Source organism: Urocitellus parryii, chromosome 5 (assembly GCF_045843805.1).
Source record: "Urocitellus parryii isolate mUroPar1 chromosome 5, mUroPar1.hap1, whole genome shotgun sequence".
Lineage (NCBI taxonomy): Eukaryota > Metazoa > Chordata > Mammalia > Rodentia > Sciuridae > Urocitellus > Urocitellus parryii.
In genome coordinates, this window is record NC_135535.1 from 38,393,765 (window position 1) to 38,411,584 (window position 17,820).

The window sequence follows — 17,820 nt, forward strand, 5'->3', positions numbered from 1 at the left end:
TCTCACGCTCAGTATTTTAGAAAGTAAGGCAAGGTTACACTACACCAGATTTCATGAATTGTGAAGTATTGAATGTTCTCCTGTGTTTGGAAGACTGTGCTATGTGCAATTTATAGATCCATTCTTTGTGAATGGGTCTAAATGAAATAAAGGTCAAATTCAATGTGCAGTTAGAGAAATACTGACATAATAAATGCAACTCTTTATATTGTATTAAAAATTGTTTTCTAATCTTGTTGATGATTGGAATATCTGCTTTCTACTGCTGCAATAGACTCAATCCCTTGGAATATATACTTTATTTTGTTTTGTTCTTTAGAGTGAGATTGTCTTTTTTTCTTCACAGTTTCTCCTGGTAGGTCATAAAGATTTATAAAAGCTTTCATATACCAGTTCCTTAACTACAAGGCAGCAAAACATTATATTTATAATATAAGTTTGTTTGATTCCAGTATATTTTTAAAACACATTTAGCCTGAGAAAACATCATATGACACCTGAAGATAATTCCAGTAGTAATCAGTTTTACATACAAATTGATCTGTTAGTTTTTGATCTTCCATTGAAAAAAAACATGGACTTGTCTGTGAAATTTTCACTTACAAGTGATACTAACAAGAAGTAATCAATCTTATTAAACCATAAGACTTAGAGTTGGTAGGAATTAATAAAAAGCCACACTATTATGACAACAACACAAGGTCCTCTTTTTCTGAGTGGTTTCTGAAAATTAACTTTTTTATTTGTCCTAGTTGATTTATTGAGGGCAAAGGAAATTTGAACTCTGAAAAGAAACACATTGAAATTTTTCATTAAATTTCATGGTATAAAGCTTTGATCATATTTGTAATTTCTAGGTTTTAATGATTATCTAATTCACTATAATCTCTTTAGACTTTTAATACAGGCAGGCTATGATGTTAATATTAAAGATTATGATGGCTGGACACCTCTTCATGCTGCAGCTCACTGGGGTAAAGAAGAAGCATGTCGAATTTTAGTGGACAATCTGTGTGATATGGAGATGGTCAACAAAGTGGTAGGCCTTTTAAATGTATTTTAACTATAGAAGTAAAATTTTACTCTCAAAATGTTGTAAGACTGTAAAGTATATAATCATATTTTTACCATCTATATTACAGAATATTTTGCCCAACATTAGATTTATTAGTTAATGGTTTCAGTCTCCCAAATGAGGTGGTTCTGGCCTTGTTCTGTAAAGAAAGAAGGAAAACATATTATCATACATTTAGAGAACATTTGAGTACTTACATTAATTTTTAAAAATTATTAAGAATTGATAAATTAAGAAAATATTTTGCATTTCCTTATAAATGTTTTCTTTCATCACTGAGTTGGAACATGTATAAAAGATGTTTCTAATTCTCTTTAGCTGGTAGTCTCAATAGCCTGCTTATAGTGATTAAATGGTATGAATAGTGAAGTGAGAATAGTAAAAACCATAAAATTTTATTTCAGATAAGATTATTGTGATGCAATATTACAGATGAGAAAACGATTCAGTGAGGTAAATGATTTACTTAATATCATACAATTAGATGAAAAGAGGAAGCAAATATCATACAAATTATTTTTCACAAAATCATGAAAAAATTCACGTTACCAAATTCCTTGTTAGATTAGATTTTTACACTCTACCCCCTTTCAATACTATCAGTCAGTTTACCAATGTAACCAGTATTCTTGCTAGTCTCCACCCACTCCTTCTTGGTAGATAATTATCACTTAGCAACAGTAGGAGAGCTCAAAACATGTGTCCTGTAGTGAGCTTATAGCCATAATTTCATAAAATATTTCTTATATATTGCCTTTCATAGGGTAATATAGTGAAGTACTTACCAGAGGTGCATGAAATGTCCTCATCTTTATTCAAACCTGAGCCACCTAATTCTGTTGTGTCCCTTAACCCATTAGGTCCCAAGTCTTCAATTCTGTGAATATTTGAATGAAATTGCCACAGATGCATTAAAATAGGTTGGGAATCTAGAGCTTATATATATTAATTATTATTATTATTATCAATTAATTTTATATTAATTACATACTTTTATTTTACCTTGTTATATAATCATAAGTTTTTCAGGTGTTTCACATCTGGGATAATGGGACAAAATGAGTTTATAATGGTGCAGGTGCTGGTTGCTCAGGCAACTGCAGTTTCTAATGGGGAACCTGCAGTAGAAAGAGAATGTGACATACCACATGCCTAAGATTTGTCCATAGGTAAATCATTGGAGATTGAGCTAGTAAGGAGGATTCCTGTCCTAGTTTCCAATAAAGAAGCCCTTGAAATTACTTTGCTACGTATTTTATGTAAGAAATGTGCAGGTAAGAAAATCATAGAAAGTAGTGAAAATCTTCAGGAGAGTCGAGGTAAAAATTTTTGAGAATGATTCATCTGAAAGTATATATTTGTACTTACATATAAATATATTTGATCTGGAATTTTGAGTCAAAACTTTAAATAATTTGCTTTCTCTCATTTCTGTTATAATGGTTTTCTGTTTTGTGATCAGTGTTAGAAGACAAAGAAATGTTGATACAGTTAACTAAAAAGATGGCAATTTTAACTTTATAATTCATGTTTCTTTTTTTTCCACATTGAACTTTTCCTTAGAGTTAAGATTTATCTGAAGAAATTATTGGATACCTGTTACCCTTTGAACTCTGGTCTGCATTCTTTTCTCTCTCTCAGTGACCATTTGTTAATGCAATACTGAGAATTGCTTCATTTAATAATAATTATGGCTTCCAGATAAGACTAGAAAAGAGATAGATAGTAATTGAAGTGGTTTTCCAAAAAGATATTACTTCCTTTTTTTTTCCTAGCTGAATTAGTATTCTAGTGAAACATACACAATATACAGTATGTATGAGAAAAAATTGCTTTTCCGTCCAGTCTGCAATTGTCTCTTTCCTAGGTACAATTCATAACTATACACTAGGAGGAAAAAAAATTCACTTAAATTTTTTAATCCTTTTGTTTCTATATTACTATGATAGCAGCTCCTTATGTCACCCTAAATTTAATCTATTTTTTCATTCATCATTTCAGTGGATCTTTATATGATCTTGAGATAATCGTGACTTTTCTTAGAATTTTATAACATTCAAACTCTTCACATATATTATCTAATGTTATCCTTTTAACAACCCTATAAAGTTGTTAAAGAGTTTTGCAGATTCAGGAATATCATTTTAATAAAACTAATTTTCCTAAATTCCTACTAATTGAGTAGTAGTCATATTTTTTTAATCTGCTAAGTTCCTCTCGGCTGTTTCCATAGTTTAGTTTTCTCATATATTTTAATTTTAATCAAAATCCTTCTCTTTAAAATTAAGACTTTAAAGACATTTTAACCATGAGGAACTGAGTAATATATATATAGCATACTAAAAGTCTTTGTGCCATAAATATACCCAAATAAAACCCTTTATCTTTTTTCTTTCTCTTTTCTGAGAACTTCTGTAGCAATTTGTTTTTTGTTTCTCTTAGTTGTTTAATAATTATGTAACTTTGCCTCTGTTTTCATTTTAAATAATATGTCATACTTTATGTTTAAAGTACAGACAAATCACTTTGTATTAATTGCATTGTCTTAATTGTATAAGCCTATCTGTATGAATTTATCCTGTTATTTCATACCTTTATCAGTACTTGTAAATTCAAGATTTTTGCTTTGTTTCTTAAGCTATCAAAGAAATATACTTAAGGTACTATCAGAATTTAGATTGATTCATTAGTAATGGGAAACATGATTTGGAGAAATAATATACAGAAAATGCAACAAATTCTATAGAAAATCTTGACAGTACATGCAAGCAGGGAGAATGTTCTAAAAATAAATATTAGAGATTTGTCTCAAACTTTTACTTATTTACAAACTGAAACACATTTGCTGTTATTTTAATTCATTATAAATTCAGTGATACTGATTTTAAATATAAAGAGATTTCCATTTTGCATTTTTCACTTCTTAAAATGATTGTTTTACCAGAATGTACCTAAATATTTCTTCCTTCTTAAGTATTAACTAGGATGCTTTGCTAGTTAGGATTTATCCTAATGTATTAGTACAATGATTAGCAGGCATGTTTTTTAGCTTGATACCTGTAATTGTAAAGATTTGAATGAGTAACAGAGTTGTTTCTGCTACTGAGCACAGGTCTTTTTTTTTTAATTAAAACCCTAATTATATTGAGCTTCTTATTTTCTATAAAGATAAAATGGCATACTAGAGCACTGAAGGTCTAGATTCTGTTCCCACTTTCCCTTCATTACCTTTATAACCTTTGGCAAATATTCACTTGGAGATTGAGTTTCCTCATCTGTTCAATAAGAATCATAATTATCCTTGTCCCAACTAGTTCACCTGTGGTTGTGAATATAAAAAGAGATCATGTCTGCAAAGGCAACTCATTTAGAATAAATGAATAAAGAAAAAGAGACTATGAAATTAGACTTAATGACTCTAGTGTGTCTATGGCTTTAGTAATTCATAGTTTTTTTAATATTTATTTATTAGTTTTAGGTGGACACAATATCTTTATTTTGTTTTTATATGGAACTGAGAATCAAACCCAGTGCCTCACGCATGCTAGGCAAGCGCGCTACCACTTGAGACACATCCCCAGCCCCATAGTGTATTTTTTTAAGCTGCCTGTTTTCTTTTTTTTTTCCTTAAAGATTCATTGATATGATTAATTTATTATTTTCTCATACCTCAGCATCATGTCCTCAGTTGTTTTCTGGTGCCTTTGAGTGACTCTCCTTACATAAAACTGTATACTGTGTTTGTACTCCATTAGTGAAGCCTGGTAGACGCCTAGTAGTTAAGAATCAAATACTGTTGATAATTTGTTAGCTCTGTAACCATCCTATAGATTGTTTAAAAAGCATGGTTAAGTTATTGAATTAAGTTGATGGGTATGCTTTTTAAAATAAGAAAATTTTGGTTATAGCCCATATTTTACTCTAGCTTTTATTCTTTATCAGTTGCTATTTGCATAGTAGACTCATTTATCATGGGAGAAAGTGAAAAGAAAGGTTTAGTAAGGTGACCTGATTTCTTATTCTTAATAAGGATAACCCCATTGTATTTAACTGCTACAAAATTTAAAAGTATTTTTCAAGGTGAGGTATTTCGTTTAGGAGAACTGATAAATGCTTAAAACAATACTTTAAAAGTCAGTGAGTTACTTCCACATAACAACATGACCTTGAATACAATTTGCTTTAAAAGTATAGTACTTGTAACATATTAGGACTCATTATACAAACAATATCATGTAGCAAAAAAAAAAAAAAACACGAATTGCCAGTCTAAAGGGCACCTTATAATATTGAGCCAATTATTTTCATAGCAGTTTTTCTTCAGAAACTTAATTATTGGCTTTTAATACTGAAAGTTGAAATGGGAGGAAAGTTTATTAAAGCTAAAGCTTTTTTCTCATGGACTGGACAGAGATAGTTAGATTGCCTCTTATTAAATTCCTATTGGAGAATCTTTCTAGCAGGGAAAGTCAACAGTTCTTTGAAAAATTTTTCCCACAATGAATAAAAATAGATTTTAAAACTAAGAAAGATCTATGACTGGCTGGCCAAACATTAAGTAGTTTAGAAATACATATAATTTCTCTACCAAAATTTAAGTTTTAGGAAGGTATCAAAAAGAAAAAAGGTCTCAGAAGGTTAAACCTGAGGTCTCATTTGTTGCGTTACTCTATTCCTATCAGTACAGCCAAGAAAGTGAAAACATGTCCACATAAAAACTTGTACATCACTGTTTGTAGCAGCATTATTTATTTTAAGTAAAATACAAATGTCTAACCAATGATTAAATTAGCAAAATGTGTACATCATGCAGTGAATTTTTATTTTTCAATAAGAAGTAGTGAAGTAGGTGCTGGGGTTATGGCTCAGCTGTAGAGCACTTGCCTAGCACAAATGAGGCCTTGGGTTTGATACTCAGCACCACATAATAAAAATTTTAAAAAATGTATTGTGTCCAACTACAACTAAAAAAATAAATATTAAAAAAAAAGTGAAGTAGCTATGTGTTGTGGCATACACCTATAATCCCAGTGACTCAACAGGCTGTGCAGGAGGATCACAAGTTCACTTGGTAATTTAGCAAGACCCTGTCTCAAAAAGGAATTTTAAAAAGGAGTTGATGTAGTGATAATACACCATAAGATGGATGAACTTTGAAAACATGAAAAAGTGAAGAAGCCTTTTACAAAGACGATTCCATTTATATGAAATAGCAACATAAGTAATATGTAGAGACAAAGAAGATTAGTGGTTGGGGGGGTCATGAAAATATTCCAAAATTTATTATGGTGATGGTTATACGACTCTGTGAATATACTTAAACAACACTGAATCATACACTTTAAATGAGTGATGTGTATGTTGTATCTCAATAAAGCTATTTAAAAAAGAATAAGGTATTGTCAATAGCTTCTCACATGGATTTCTCATATCTCCTTTGAATTATATTTATCATGTCATTTGTAACTACTGAAACATGTTTCTTAACTTCTTTCTGTATGGTTATAATTAATTTTTGAAGATGTTATATGATTTTATTGATTTTTAACCATCACTAACCCTCTCCCCTATTTTCTGCCTAGGGCCAGACAGCCTTTGATGTAGCAGATGAAGACATTTTAGGATATTTAGAAGAGTTACAAAAGAAACAAAATCTGGTATGTATCATGACTGCCTAAAAACTGCCTGTGTTAATAAGTTATCTTAATAGCTTCAAATTTCAAACAGTTAAAAATTGTTCTTGTGGTGTTTTCTATGTTTTGATTTTAAGTTATTCCTAGCAGTCAAACTAAATGGCAGTGAAAGAATAAAGGGATAGTGATGATATTTTAGCCTTTTGTGTTATTTATTATTTCTATTTCCTTCCTTCCCTTCACAAAACGAATATTTAAATAATCTGTATATTCTCAAGAATAATGTGTTTTGTAATTTCATAAGAAAGTTTTCTTATATTGTAAAATTTCAGTTTTCAAGTGGGCCTTAGAAGACCAGTTGCATCATCAGAAAACAGATTTTTAAGTAAAATGCCATTAGCTATCCCAAGTGGTTAGTAGACCTTGACTTTTTCAGTAAACTGAAGTTGGAGGGATCTAAAAAATTCAACTTCATCCTGCTTAGAGCTGTTTAATTCTCTAGTCTTTTTCATTCTTTCTTTATTCAAGCCCTCTCCACTGTAGGTAACACTTAAACTTTTGATTTACTTGTTTGGGTTTGTTTGTTTGTTTACTGTTTTTTAAATTGCTATGTTAATATTTTAAAATCTGTGTTTTACTAATTAAAATGATTTTAATAGTATTCATTTTTTCCTTTGAATAATTTTGTATAAAGCTCCATAGTGAAAAACGGGATAAGAAATCTCCACTAATAGAATCAACAGCAAATATGGAAAACAATCAGTCACAGAAGACTTTTAAAAAGTAAGTAAATTATTAAAAGCATATTTTTTTATTGTTACGAATGAGTTAGCATAATGGCCACAAACATAATTATTGTGGGTCTGAGGAAAACTAGTATTTTAACCTTTTGTGTTCATAATGATTTGAGGACTATTTTCCTTTCACAGCAAAGAGACTTTGATTATTGAGCCAGAGAAAAATGCATCCCGTATTGAATCTCTGGAACAGGAAAAGGTTGATGAAGAAGAAGAAGGAAAGAAAGATGAATCTAGTTGTTCCAGTGAAGAAGATGAAGAAGATGACTCAGAATCTGAAGCTGAAACAGGTAAAATTTGAAGGATAAATGAATTTTTTAAAAATTTTGTTGCATTATAAAGTGAGACAAAATAGATTTCCCTGCCAAGCCAGTAAATTATCTTTCAGCATTAGAAAATTATGTATACTAGTGAGTTTATTGTTTATTCTCTTAATTATTTGGAGACTCTTGTTCACCTCTTCAATTTACTGACCTGTATTTTAGATTTGTAGAAAGTGCAGAGGCTTCTCAGATTCCCCTAGAATGGTACAGATAGTGAGTACAAAGGGGTCCTCAGCAATTCAAGAATGTACCTGCTGCTTTCTGAAACCTATAAACCCAGGAAGCTAGTCCCAGCAGTATCCCAAATTCTCATGGTAGAAAGGGACTGAATTAAGATACTTTCCCATGAGGACATGGGAAAATTTGCTTTGAGAAATTTTAAAGATAGCTATAGGCGTGTAGTTATATTTATATTTCTTTTAATAAAATTAAAACTTTATGGTTGTCTTTTTTTAACCACCTACCTAAGTCTGCTTCCCTTTTCTTCCTTCCCAAAGGCATCCATTACCATGAGTTTTTCCTATAATCCTCAAGTCCATGTTTATGCTCTTATATATGCTCATAATTACTATACATAGGAACTATAATATTATTTGTGCTTGTTTTCATACTGTAGGAATTGTGATGCCTCTTGATTTTCTTTTCATCAAGTGTTAAGATGTGTCCATAAATCTTTATCTATAACTTCTTATATATAATTTATTCCTTTAGCTGTTGAATGATACTCCATGAAATATATTCATTTTCTTTCTGGTGAACATTAACTTTATTCTGTTTTTTGTTTCAAATAATGCTATATGGGCTGGGGTTGTGGCTCAGCGGTAGAGCACTCGCCTAGCACATGCGAGGCCCTGGGTTCGATCCTGAGCACCACATAAAAATAAATAAAATAAAGGTATTAAAAATAGTTTTCACCAGCTTTATTTTTTTTAAAAAATAATGCTTTAGTGATCATGCTTCCCATGTATATTTGCATAAGATTTTCTAATAGACTTAGAAATTGAACTGTTTGGTCATAGAATATATACATTTTCAGTTTTCGTAGATGCTCCCAAATTGTTTTATAAAACTACTAGAATAATTTATATTTCTTTCCTTTTTACTATTAAGTATATGGTTTCTTTTTCCTTGACCCACTTGTTTTTACAGTTTTGTTTGCCAGATTCCTTTATTTACATTTTTTTTCTCAATCTGTATCATCAGTTAATTGCTCAAAACTTCTGAATGGTGTGATAACAATGTTTTCATCTTTGAATTACATAATGTGGCATTTAACATAAATTAATCAAAAGAAAACATTCCCCTTCGGGGGATATAGATACTTTTATATTTTTGGTGCCAGGGATTGAACTCATGGGGACTTAAACCCTAAACCACATCCCCAACTCTTTTTTGTATTTATTTAGAGATAGAGTCTTATTGAGTTGCTTGGGGCCTTGCTAAGGTGCTGAGTCTGGCTGGAACTTTGAATCCTGCCGCAGTCTCCCAACCCCTGGGATTTTAGGCAGGCAGTACCATACCTGGCCTAATAATAAACTATAAGGGCCAGTTTGGTAGTCATTGGTAAACACAAATGAAACTCTACAATTTCTTGAAATTCCTATATTCCCTCTAGACACAACAGCAACATTTTCAAATCATTTTATTTTTAATCAGCAAAATATTTTTCCTAAGGTTTCCTAAATGTAAAACATGTACAAAAAATGCCAAAATTGTTTTTAAAGATCATGTTAGGTGGCTAGATTCTAATCACTGAGAGATTTAAATTTTTCCTCATTGCTGTCATTTTATTTGGTCACATAACAAAATATCTTTTGCCCTAGTGAGATGATCGTGTAGGGAATATTGGAAACTAGCACAATTGCTAATTACCGAATGTTGTTATATGTTTGTATAACATAGTAATTAAATATTCCTAAGTATAAAATCAAATTATATGAAAAGTAGCATGCATGGTGTTTAAGTACGTGGACTGGTTCATGTAGATAATTGTATGTGTGGATAATTTATTTAATCTCAGATTTCTTATCAGAATAATAACTACCTTCCATGGATACAATGGATGCAATCAATTGCATTTGTAATAAGGGTTAACTTTCATATAATAATTGTATAAAACTATGATCATTAAATTTGATCAATATACATAGTTATCTAATATCACTTTATTTAAATTTATACTGTTTCTTTTATTCATTTTACAAAACCTGAAAGATAAAATGATGTCATTGGCCCAGATATATTTTCAACTATTTAATGTTATTTTTATGTACTTAGTCCCCTCTCTGAGTACTAAGTCTATAGTAAAGTATATCATTACAAATCAAACTACATGCACATGTACCCAAGGAAGTCAAGAGTAACTAACATCCAGATCTCTGAATAACTCATGGTCTTTTTTTTTTTTTTTTTTTACTGTTTATGTGGTAGAATTCAAGAATTGGAAGTCTAGTCATTTCTTCTAGCGATTTCTGATTTTTATCTTTCTCTTAATATAGGTCCTTTTAATACAATTCATTGTTCATTGTTAGGCACTGAGGAGCTGTTTAAAACAAACAAAACACTTCAATCTTAGGCCAGTTTTGTCACTAACTAGTAAATCTCCTTATCTCTTTTGCTTGAAATTTTCTTGATTGTAAAATAAGAATTGGACTATATGATCTGTATGGTTCTTTAAATGTAAATAATTCTATAAATATATCAGATTACTTTGAATTTTTTCCCATTTGAAATTTAAGCATATCAGTCACCCTCTGCTCAATTTCTCACTGAGCTAACTTTAAATGTTCCTCTAAAGCATTGTACTATGAGAATTTTGTTCTTCCTGTTGCTGCTAGTGCTGGGTTGTGCCAGGAAAATTTGACTTGTGTCTGAAGAATTAATTCATGTAATCTCTGTATGGTTTCATGTCTCTCTTTTAGTATCAACCAGGATTTATCATACTTAATTTAGCAAACTTGAGAAAGCTGACTTTTCCCTATAGACCTACAGCATGATATGACAATTTCTAAACTATTTCTTTTTTCTACTTTATGTGAGGTTATTTTCCTTGCCGTAAAGTAACTTTTGCTGACAATTTCTTTGATAAATTCTTAATCTAGCCAGTTTTTCTTTAGTGTTCGTTCTTTTATCATAAACCAGGTGAAAATAGGAACTCAGTCAAAAGTTTTCATTGCCTTCCAAATGATTTATAAACTGGACATGTAATTGAGAGAATTAAGAAATGAGTATTATGTTTTTTCTTTTAGGATGTTTTTCCTCAAGGAATTAAAATTTCCCTTCTTAGCTGAACCAAGTAGAAGAACTTAATGTTTCTAATAACATGGTAGTATACATGAGTTTATCTTACTTACTATTTCTCCTACTAGACTGTAAGTTTCATGCAGTTAAAATAGTATAAAGACAATAAATACTTGTTGAATGATGTTTCTACCTGGTTAGGTGGATTATTTTCTAAGAAGATAGTATGGTGCCCATTTAAATATTTTAGAAGTAAGAAAACATGCTCTTTGGGACTTTTAAACATACTATTTTACAGGTATATAAGCTGATTATTGAGAGAACACTTTAGATTTCCTGAAATAAAGAAGAGCAATAAATTTTAGATCATCAGTGAAAATCCATTAGAAAATTACATCAGGTTCTGAATGTGCCTCTTATTCTCAAAGCTTTATTTTGTTTCTTTTTATGTTATCCTAACAATTTACTTCAGCCTACAAAGACATTTCTACAAATACCTTAAAAAGCCACTTGTAAAAAATCAGAACTAGGAAAAGACAGCCATTGAAACCAAATTTCTATAGAATCTTGATTCTTACATTTTTTTTTAATAGATAAGACAAAACCTGTGACTTCTGTAACTACTGCCAACACTTCTAGTACACAAGCAGCTCCTGTAGCTGTTACAACACCTACTCTGTCATCAAGTCAGGCAACACCCACATCACCTATTAAAAAGGTAAGCCAAAATTGTTTTTTAAAAATACATGTTTTCTATTTAAGCACCACTTGGACTAACTCATTAAAACAGTCCTGAATTTTTAGTTGTTTTTCCTAGAAAGTATATTATACTTTTCTGGTTTTTAGTTTGAGATTTCTTCTAAACCATATTATAGTCTTTTTTAAAATCCTTTTTGCATTCAGTATTACAGTTGGTAGTTAACATATACAATTGATAGTTAAAGTAAATAGCAGGAAGATTAAAATTTTCATAATATTTAAACAAATGATCATCACAGTTTTATTTCTCATTTTTTGTAAGAATTTCAGGTTTTATATCCTTTATGTATGCTAAATATAGTATAGGTATTAATAATTTCACATGTGGGTCAGTTAGCCACAAAAAGTTTAAAGGCACAAGTCAGTGAGAGCTAGAATCTAGATTTTTTTTTAACTCTTTATAGTATTGTAAACACTAGGCATGCCACTATGGTATGACAATAAGAGCATGATCTCTGTGATCAGACATACCAGAGATCAGCACCACCTCTTGTTACGACCTTGTGTGAGTTATCTTCCTTATCTGTCATAAAACATAATAAAGAGAAGTAATGTTAATATTATAAGGATTGGTTGAGACAATGAGCTTGACTAGTGATTATGTGTTCTCCCAAAATGTTAATTTTATGTCTTCTTTTTCTCTCTGCCTCTGTTCTACACCAAAGCAGTTTTCCAATTGGAGTGTTACTCTTTTTGGAGACTTGCCTTTTCATTTCTACTCTAGAACCTGTCCTTTTAACCCAAATTAAAGAGTAGGTTTCTTTCTTGTTGCTGTTTCATTTTAACCTATTTGTGTCTTTATAAAGATTTCTCCTCATCAACTCCTCCTTATCTTTAATGAGTATACTCTCTATACAAAGAAACTTTCCCCTTACAAAACATTTAACAATTGAGTGTAGTTATAATAAAACTACATCCCTGAATGTCAGTATCTCCTAAATATGAAGGCATTTTCCTTCATTCCTACAGAGGAGATTTTAACTTTGATACAGGACTGTTATTTTAACTAATATATATACTCAGATTTTTTTCTTTTGTGCTTTTTTTTCAAATTGAGCTTTCACTCAAGGATTGCACATTGTGTTCAATTGATATATCTCTTTCTTTAAAATTCTTACTTTGTTGCTTATCTGACAATATTTGGGCTGCATGGATTTGAGAACCTATTTCAAATACCCACTGTGTTTCTATTATGTTGTCAGTCTTATTTAGGGTGCTCAAAATATAGATCTTTTTTGTAATCATAAACTAGAAAATTTTTCTAAAAGCCTGTACTGTTAGTAATAATTCTTCTCTAAAACTTTTCCCAAGTAAAACAATAACATAAATTCATAGTGGTAGAAATGTATGGATTTCACTGGTATAGTTCAAATGTCATATATGATTGACTTTCTATATTCCAGAACTGAGGGCTTCTTGAGCCTATGTCATATGATCATAATTATGTATGCTTTAATATGAAATTCTCTAAAATTAATTTTTCTGTAGAATTTTAAAAACTGTTATAAGTAGTATTACTAAAGTTCAGTTGAACTGAAGTTTAATTTATTTCTGGAACCCCCATGTATTTCTTCAGTGAATACTAAAATTGTTCCTGCACCCTTTCGTTCTTTTGATTTATTGTCTGTTAGGACCATGGGATCATCACAAGTTCCCAGAAGCTCCAATCCTTTGAGTGTATCTGTCTCTTTTTCTCTTGATTTCTCTTGGTATTTGGTTAAACAGTCCCTCTCCTCCTATAGTCCAGTGCTTAAATAGTCTTCTTGTGTTCAGTTTTCTTTTTCTCAGACAGAACCCTAGATTTATGTCAATTAATTTTTCAGTTTATACCTGACACCCTAACTGAAAGTATATACTTGATACCTGTGTTAACTTAGTGTACCAGTATTTTTGCTATAAAAGTTCTTACTCAAAATCACTTTTGATTCTATAATCTAATTGATTTAATAACAAACACCTGCTTCTATTTACTTGCCCATTTAGAAATTCCATTTAATTCTGAATTTTAAGCATCATAATTTACTTTGAAGATCATGTCATTTCAGTCTTTGTTCTTGGAGTTTTGTAACTACGTTTTATTCAAAGCAGTAAAACTTTGTACTAAAAATTTGAATTATTTTTAATGGGTGGGGGAGTCTTATCGGTATTACATGACTTCTAAAATTTGTTCTTATACTTAATGATACTCATATTCTTTTATTTACTTTTATTTAGCATTTTAGTGTTAGGGTTTTTTTCAAGATTTTACATATAACTTGAGAGACCTTAACAGATACGAATTTTTTAAATGAATTGTTAATTTGTAAATGCATCTTAAAAGATTTTGCTTTTAAGGGTTCTAATTTGTACATTTCCAGTCACTGCTCTGCTTTTAAAATTAACACAAAATTATGTTAACATTTTCAGCTTCCTCCACTAGTGCCTACTGTATGAAACTATATATTTATATGTGTGTGCTCATGGAAAGGAATAGATCACAAAAAAGGGAAGCATACAAAATATTTTAAATGCTGCTTATTTTCTATTAAGGCAGGGTAACTTTAACAACAACAACAAAAAAAAAAAACAGAACTATTCACTTTAAATTATCCTTCTTTAAGTTCTTAAATGTTGAGCTAAAATTAAAGAATTATTTCTGTACCAGGCAGATAATTTGTGGAGATGTTATATATAAAACTATCAGTTTGATTTTATGCTTTAAGTTGTTAACTAACAATAAGACTATATTACTCTCTATAGTCAAAATAAGCATTATAGTTACCTTTGGAACAGATTACCTACTGTGTTGTATGGGTATATAGTCCAAAGAAGTGTAAATCATATTTTCTTTACTTGGTGGCAAAAATTCTTGGAATTTCGTGTTCTAGTTAATCAAATCCAATATTAAAAGCATAATAATAGTTTGATAAAAGACAAGTCTCTGCTGTGGGTACATGAAATACGTCAATAAAAAAGGACAAATGCAACATAATGGTATGATAGTATAAAAATTACATTTGATTTAAAGTAATGGGAACAGAACATTTGTGATAGATCTTGAATGATGAGTAGGTAGTACTTTAAGAGAGATGAGTTTGTATAAAAGGAGAGATGAAAAATAATATGAGCAAGTAGAGATAATATTTGGTAGGAAAAATGAATTATTCAGTTTGATTAGTTATAGAGTACATATATGCACAGTAAAGCAAGAAAAGTAGAGCCAAATTATGGAATATCTGATTCACTTCCATGGTTATACTTTTAGAATTTATTTGATGATAGAGTATCACAGAAAATGTGTGAACAGTGCCATGAGAAAATTATTCTTTCTTTTTTGTTTTTTTTTGTACCAAGGATCGAACCCAGAAATGCTTAACCACTGAGCCACATCCCCAACCCTTTTTGTATTTAGAGACAGGGTCTTGCTGAATTGCTTAGGGCCTTGCTAAATTGCTCAGGCTGGCTTGAACTCAGGGTCCTCCTGCCTCAGCCTCCGGAGCTGCTGAGATTACAAGTATGCACCATTGTGCCCAGCAGAAAATTATTCTTTCATAATATTCATTCTGGCAGAGACTGATTAAGGAAAGATTTATCAGAAAATCATTGAAGTTACCCACAGTGATAAGAGTGTAAACTAGGGAAGTGGGTGTATGCTTAAAAAGGAAAGGGGATTTGGAAACTTGGCACCTAACTTATGAATGGAAGGAGATGAGAAGGAAGTCTAACATGATTGTGGGAATTGAACAAATAACATTGGTGCCTTTACTAGAAATAGAAAATTAGTTAAGAGTTGTTTTGGAAGCAAAAGTATTTGACTTCAGATATGTTCAGTTTCAAGTTCCAAATATAGTTCTAGATAGGTAGCTCTACAGGGAAATAAAATGTCAGGACTGGGAATTTAGGAGTTAGAGTGAACTGGAAAATAACAGTTAAATTTGAGAATAACCTGAATAAAAGTAATATTTAACCTGAAGAAGTAGAAAAGATTCTGCTCTCATCTCTCAGTAGTAGAAAATACAAGGCAAAATGGGAGATCTGAGATATTTAGGTTACTTATCTTGCAGTACTAGGAAAGGAACATTGCTAATAAAAAAATAAAAAATACAGGGGAGAGGGATCTAAGAAAAGGATAAGTGGTCACCACAGTAGGAAAATGAAGATATGTCTTATTATAAGACCAGGAAGAAAGTATTGATTGTTCATTATTTCAGAAAGATTTATGCACCAAGTAAAATTGTGGAAAATAATTTTAAACATAGAAACCAGTACCTAAATCCAAATTTATGTCAGACAGAATAGAGGTATATCAGTCATTACAGTGCAACAAGTGCCCATTTCGAAATAGATATTACTTCCTCAGTTGTCTCAATTCTGAAATAGCTTGGGCCAAATACTAGTAAACATTTTGTTAAATGTTAGCTTGTGTTATAACAAAGCATATGTTATCTCCTGTCTGTCTGCAGGAGAAACATTTGTTTTTGGTTTTGGTGGGGAAGATGGGTTCTCAAGCAGGGGCTGATAAACTATAACTGGTGGGCCCACTACTATATTTTTGTATAATCCACAATTAAGAATGGTTTTAACATGTAGAAGTAATTGAGGAAAAATAAAAGACTATTTTGGGCATCAAATCAGATTCTATTGTCCCTAAATAAAAATTTTTTGGAACATAGCCACACTGTTTTATTTATATATTATCTGTGGTCTGCAAAACCTAAAATGTATACTCTTGTCTCAGGACCTATGTTACTGCATAGAATATTTCTTGGTCAACAGTCCCTGGTATTTTGCACTCCTCCCCCACCAGGTGTACTTGGCCAAAGAAATACTTATTTCATTTATTAAATAGTCAGGTGCAAATAAATTAATGATGGCTTTTGTACAATGTCCAAGAGATGTCACTGTACTTCTCTCAAAACTTTAAAATATCCCACACTCTGGACTCTGCTGTGTTTTGATACAAATTGATTAATTGAAGTACTAAAGGTATCTTATAAGAATTTTGTCTGTGAAGTGAGAACTTTAACATGCTCTATTAATATGCTAACTATAGCAGTCTTTGAAAATAAATATAAAAGAAAGGTCTTAAAAAGAAAAACAATACTTTCTGCTTGTAGCAAGTAGATACTTGTGTGTTCACTTTTTTATATTTAACTGTAGTTGAACACTTAAATTATGGAACTGAAAATTGATGAAGTGAACTATTTGAAGTGAACAATGTTGCATTTTTAGGAAAAAATTGCAATTATTAGAATAAGGAGTGGAGTAATTGTTTGTACATTTAAGAAATAGTTGAAATGTTTAATGTTTGGTGAGAAAATCAAACAGTAAATTTGAAGTTGTGACATTTTAGATATTATTGAATTAAATGTTATACTTAGAAAATATCAGTTATCAGATTTTCATTTAAATTTTAACCAGAATATAAAAATGGGTAAAACAATTCTTATGCAGTAGTTTGTTACTCAGATACTATTATATTATCTACTGTATGTGCCTTCAACTGCTTTAGAGGTTTTTTAATTGATTTCATTCAGATCATCTTTGTGCTAAAACCAGAATTTATTCCCAGTGATTTTTCAAAAATTGGGTCATTACTGAATTATTGAGTTTTGATCTATTATAAATTTCTTTTAAAAAGGAAAAAAAAGTATATTTTGCTCATAACTTCCTTTTTTGTTTTCATGCTTTCAATCTTTATCTCTTTACCTGTCTCATTTTAATTGGCTTTAGTATGATTTCATTGCTCCTATCATGCCTGTGGTGGAATCAATAGATCCTGCATCATGGAGGCAGGGCTTGCGCAAAACTGGCATTGTTCTTGTGCCCAATAAGGGTGAAAAATCTATGGTGAGGCATTTCTATGTGCAAGAATTTATATTAGGATACAATATAACAAGTTTAATACAAATACTGGTTCCAAAGATGCATGGTTTTAAGTCCTTATGGTGTGCTCATTTTTGTTTTTTGTATCTGCATCATAAATTTTCTGCGTGATATAAAGTGTGTAGTGT

General features: G+C 30.7%; 1 protein-coding gene across 11 annotated transcripts in view; it reads left to right on the top strand.

Annotated features, from left to right (window-relative positions):
• The window catches only part of Ppp1r12a (protein phosphatase 1 regulatory subunit 12A), a 137,142-nt gene that overhangs the window by 78,448 nt on the left and 40,874 nt on the right, over nt 1–17,820 (top strand). For 7 of the 11 annotated variants that reach the window (XM_026396973.2, XM_026396976.2, XM_026396972.2 and 4 more), the window contains exons 5-10: nt 895–1,039; nt 6,658–6,732; nt 7,403–7,491; nt 7,638–7,795; nt 11,662–11,786; nt 17,540–17,656. In XM_026396973.2, coding sequence (XP_026252758.2) covers nt 895–1,039; nt 6,658–6,732; nt 7,403–7,491; nt 7,638–7,795; nt 11,662–11,786; nt 17,540–17,656 — 709 coding nt within the window. The remainder of the gene's footprint in view (nt 1–894; nt 1,040–6,657; nt 6,733–7,402; nt 7,492–7,637; nt 7,796–11,661; nt 11,787–17,539; nt 17,657–17,820) is intronic. The other 4 variants (XM_026396979.2, XM_026396986.2, XM_026396982.2 and 1 more) reach the window with 1 other exon arrangement.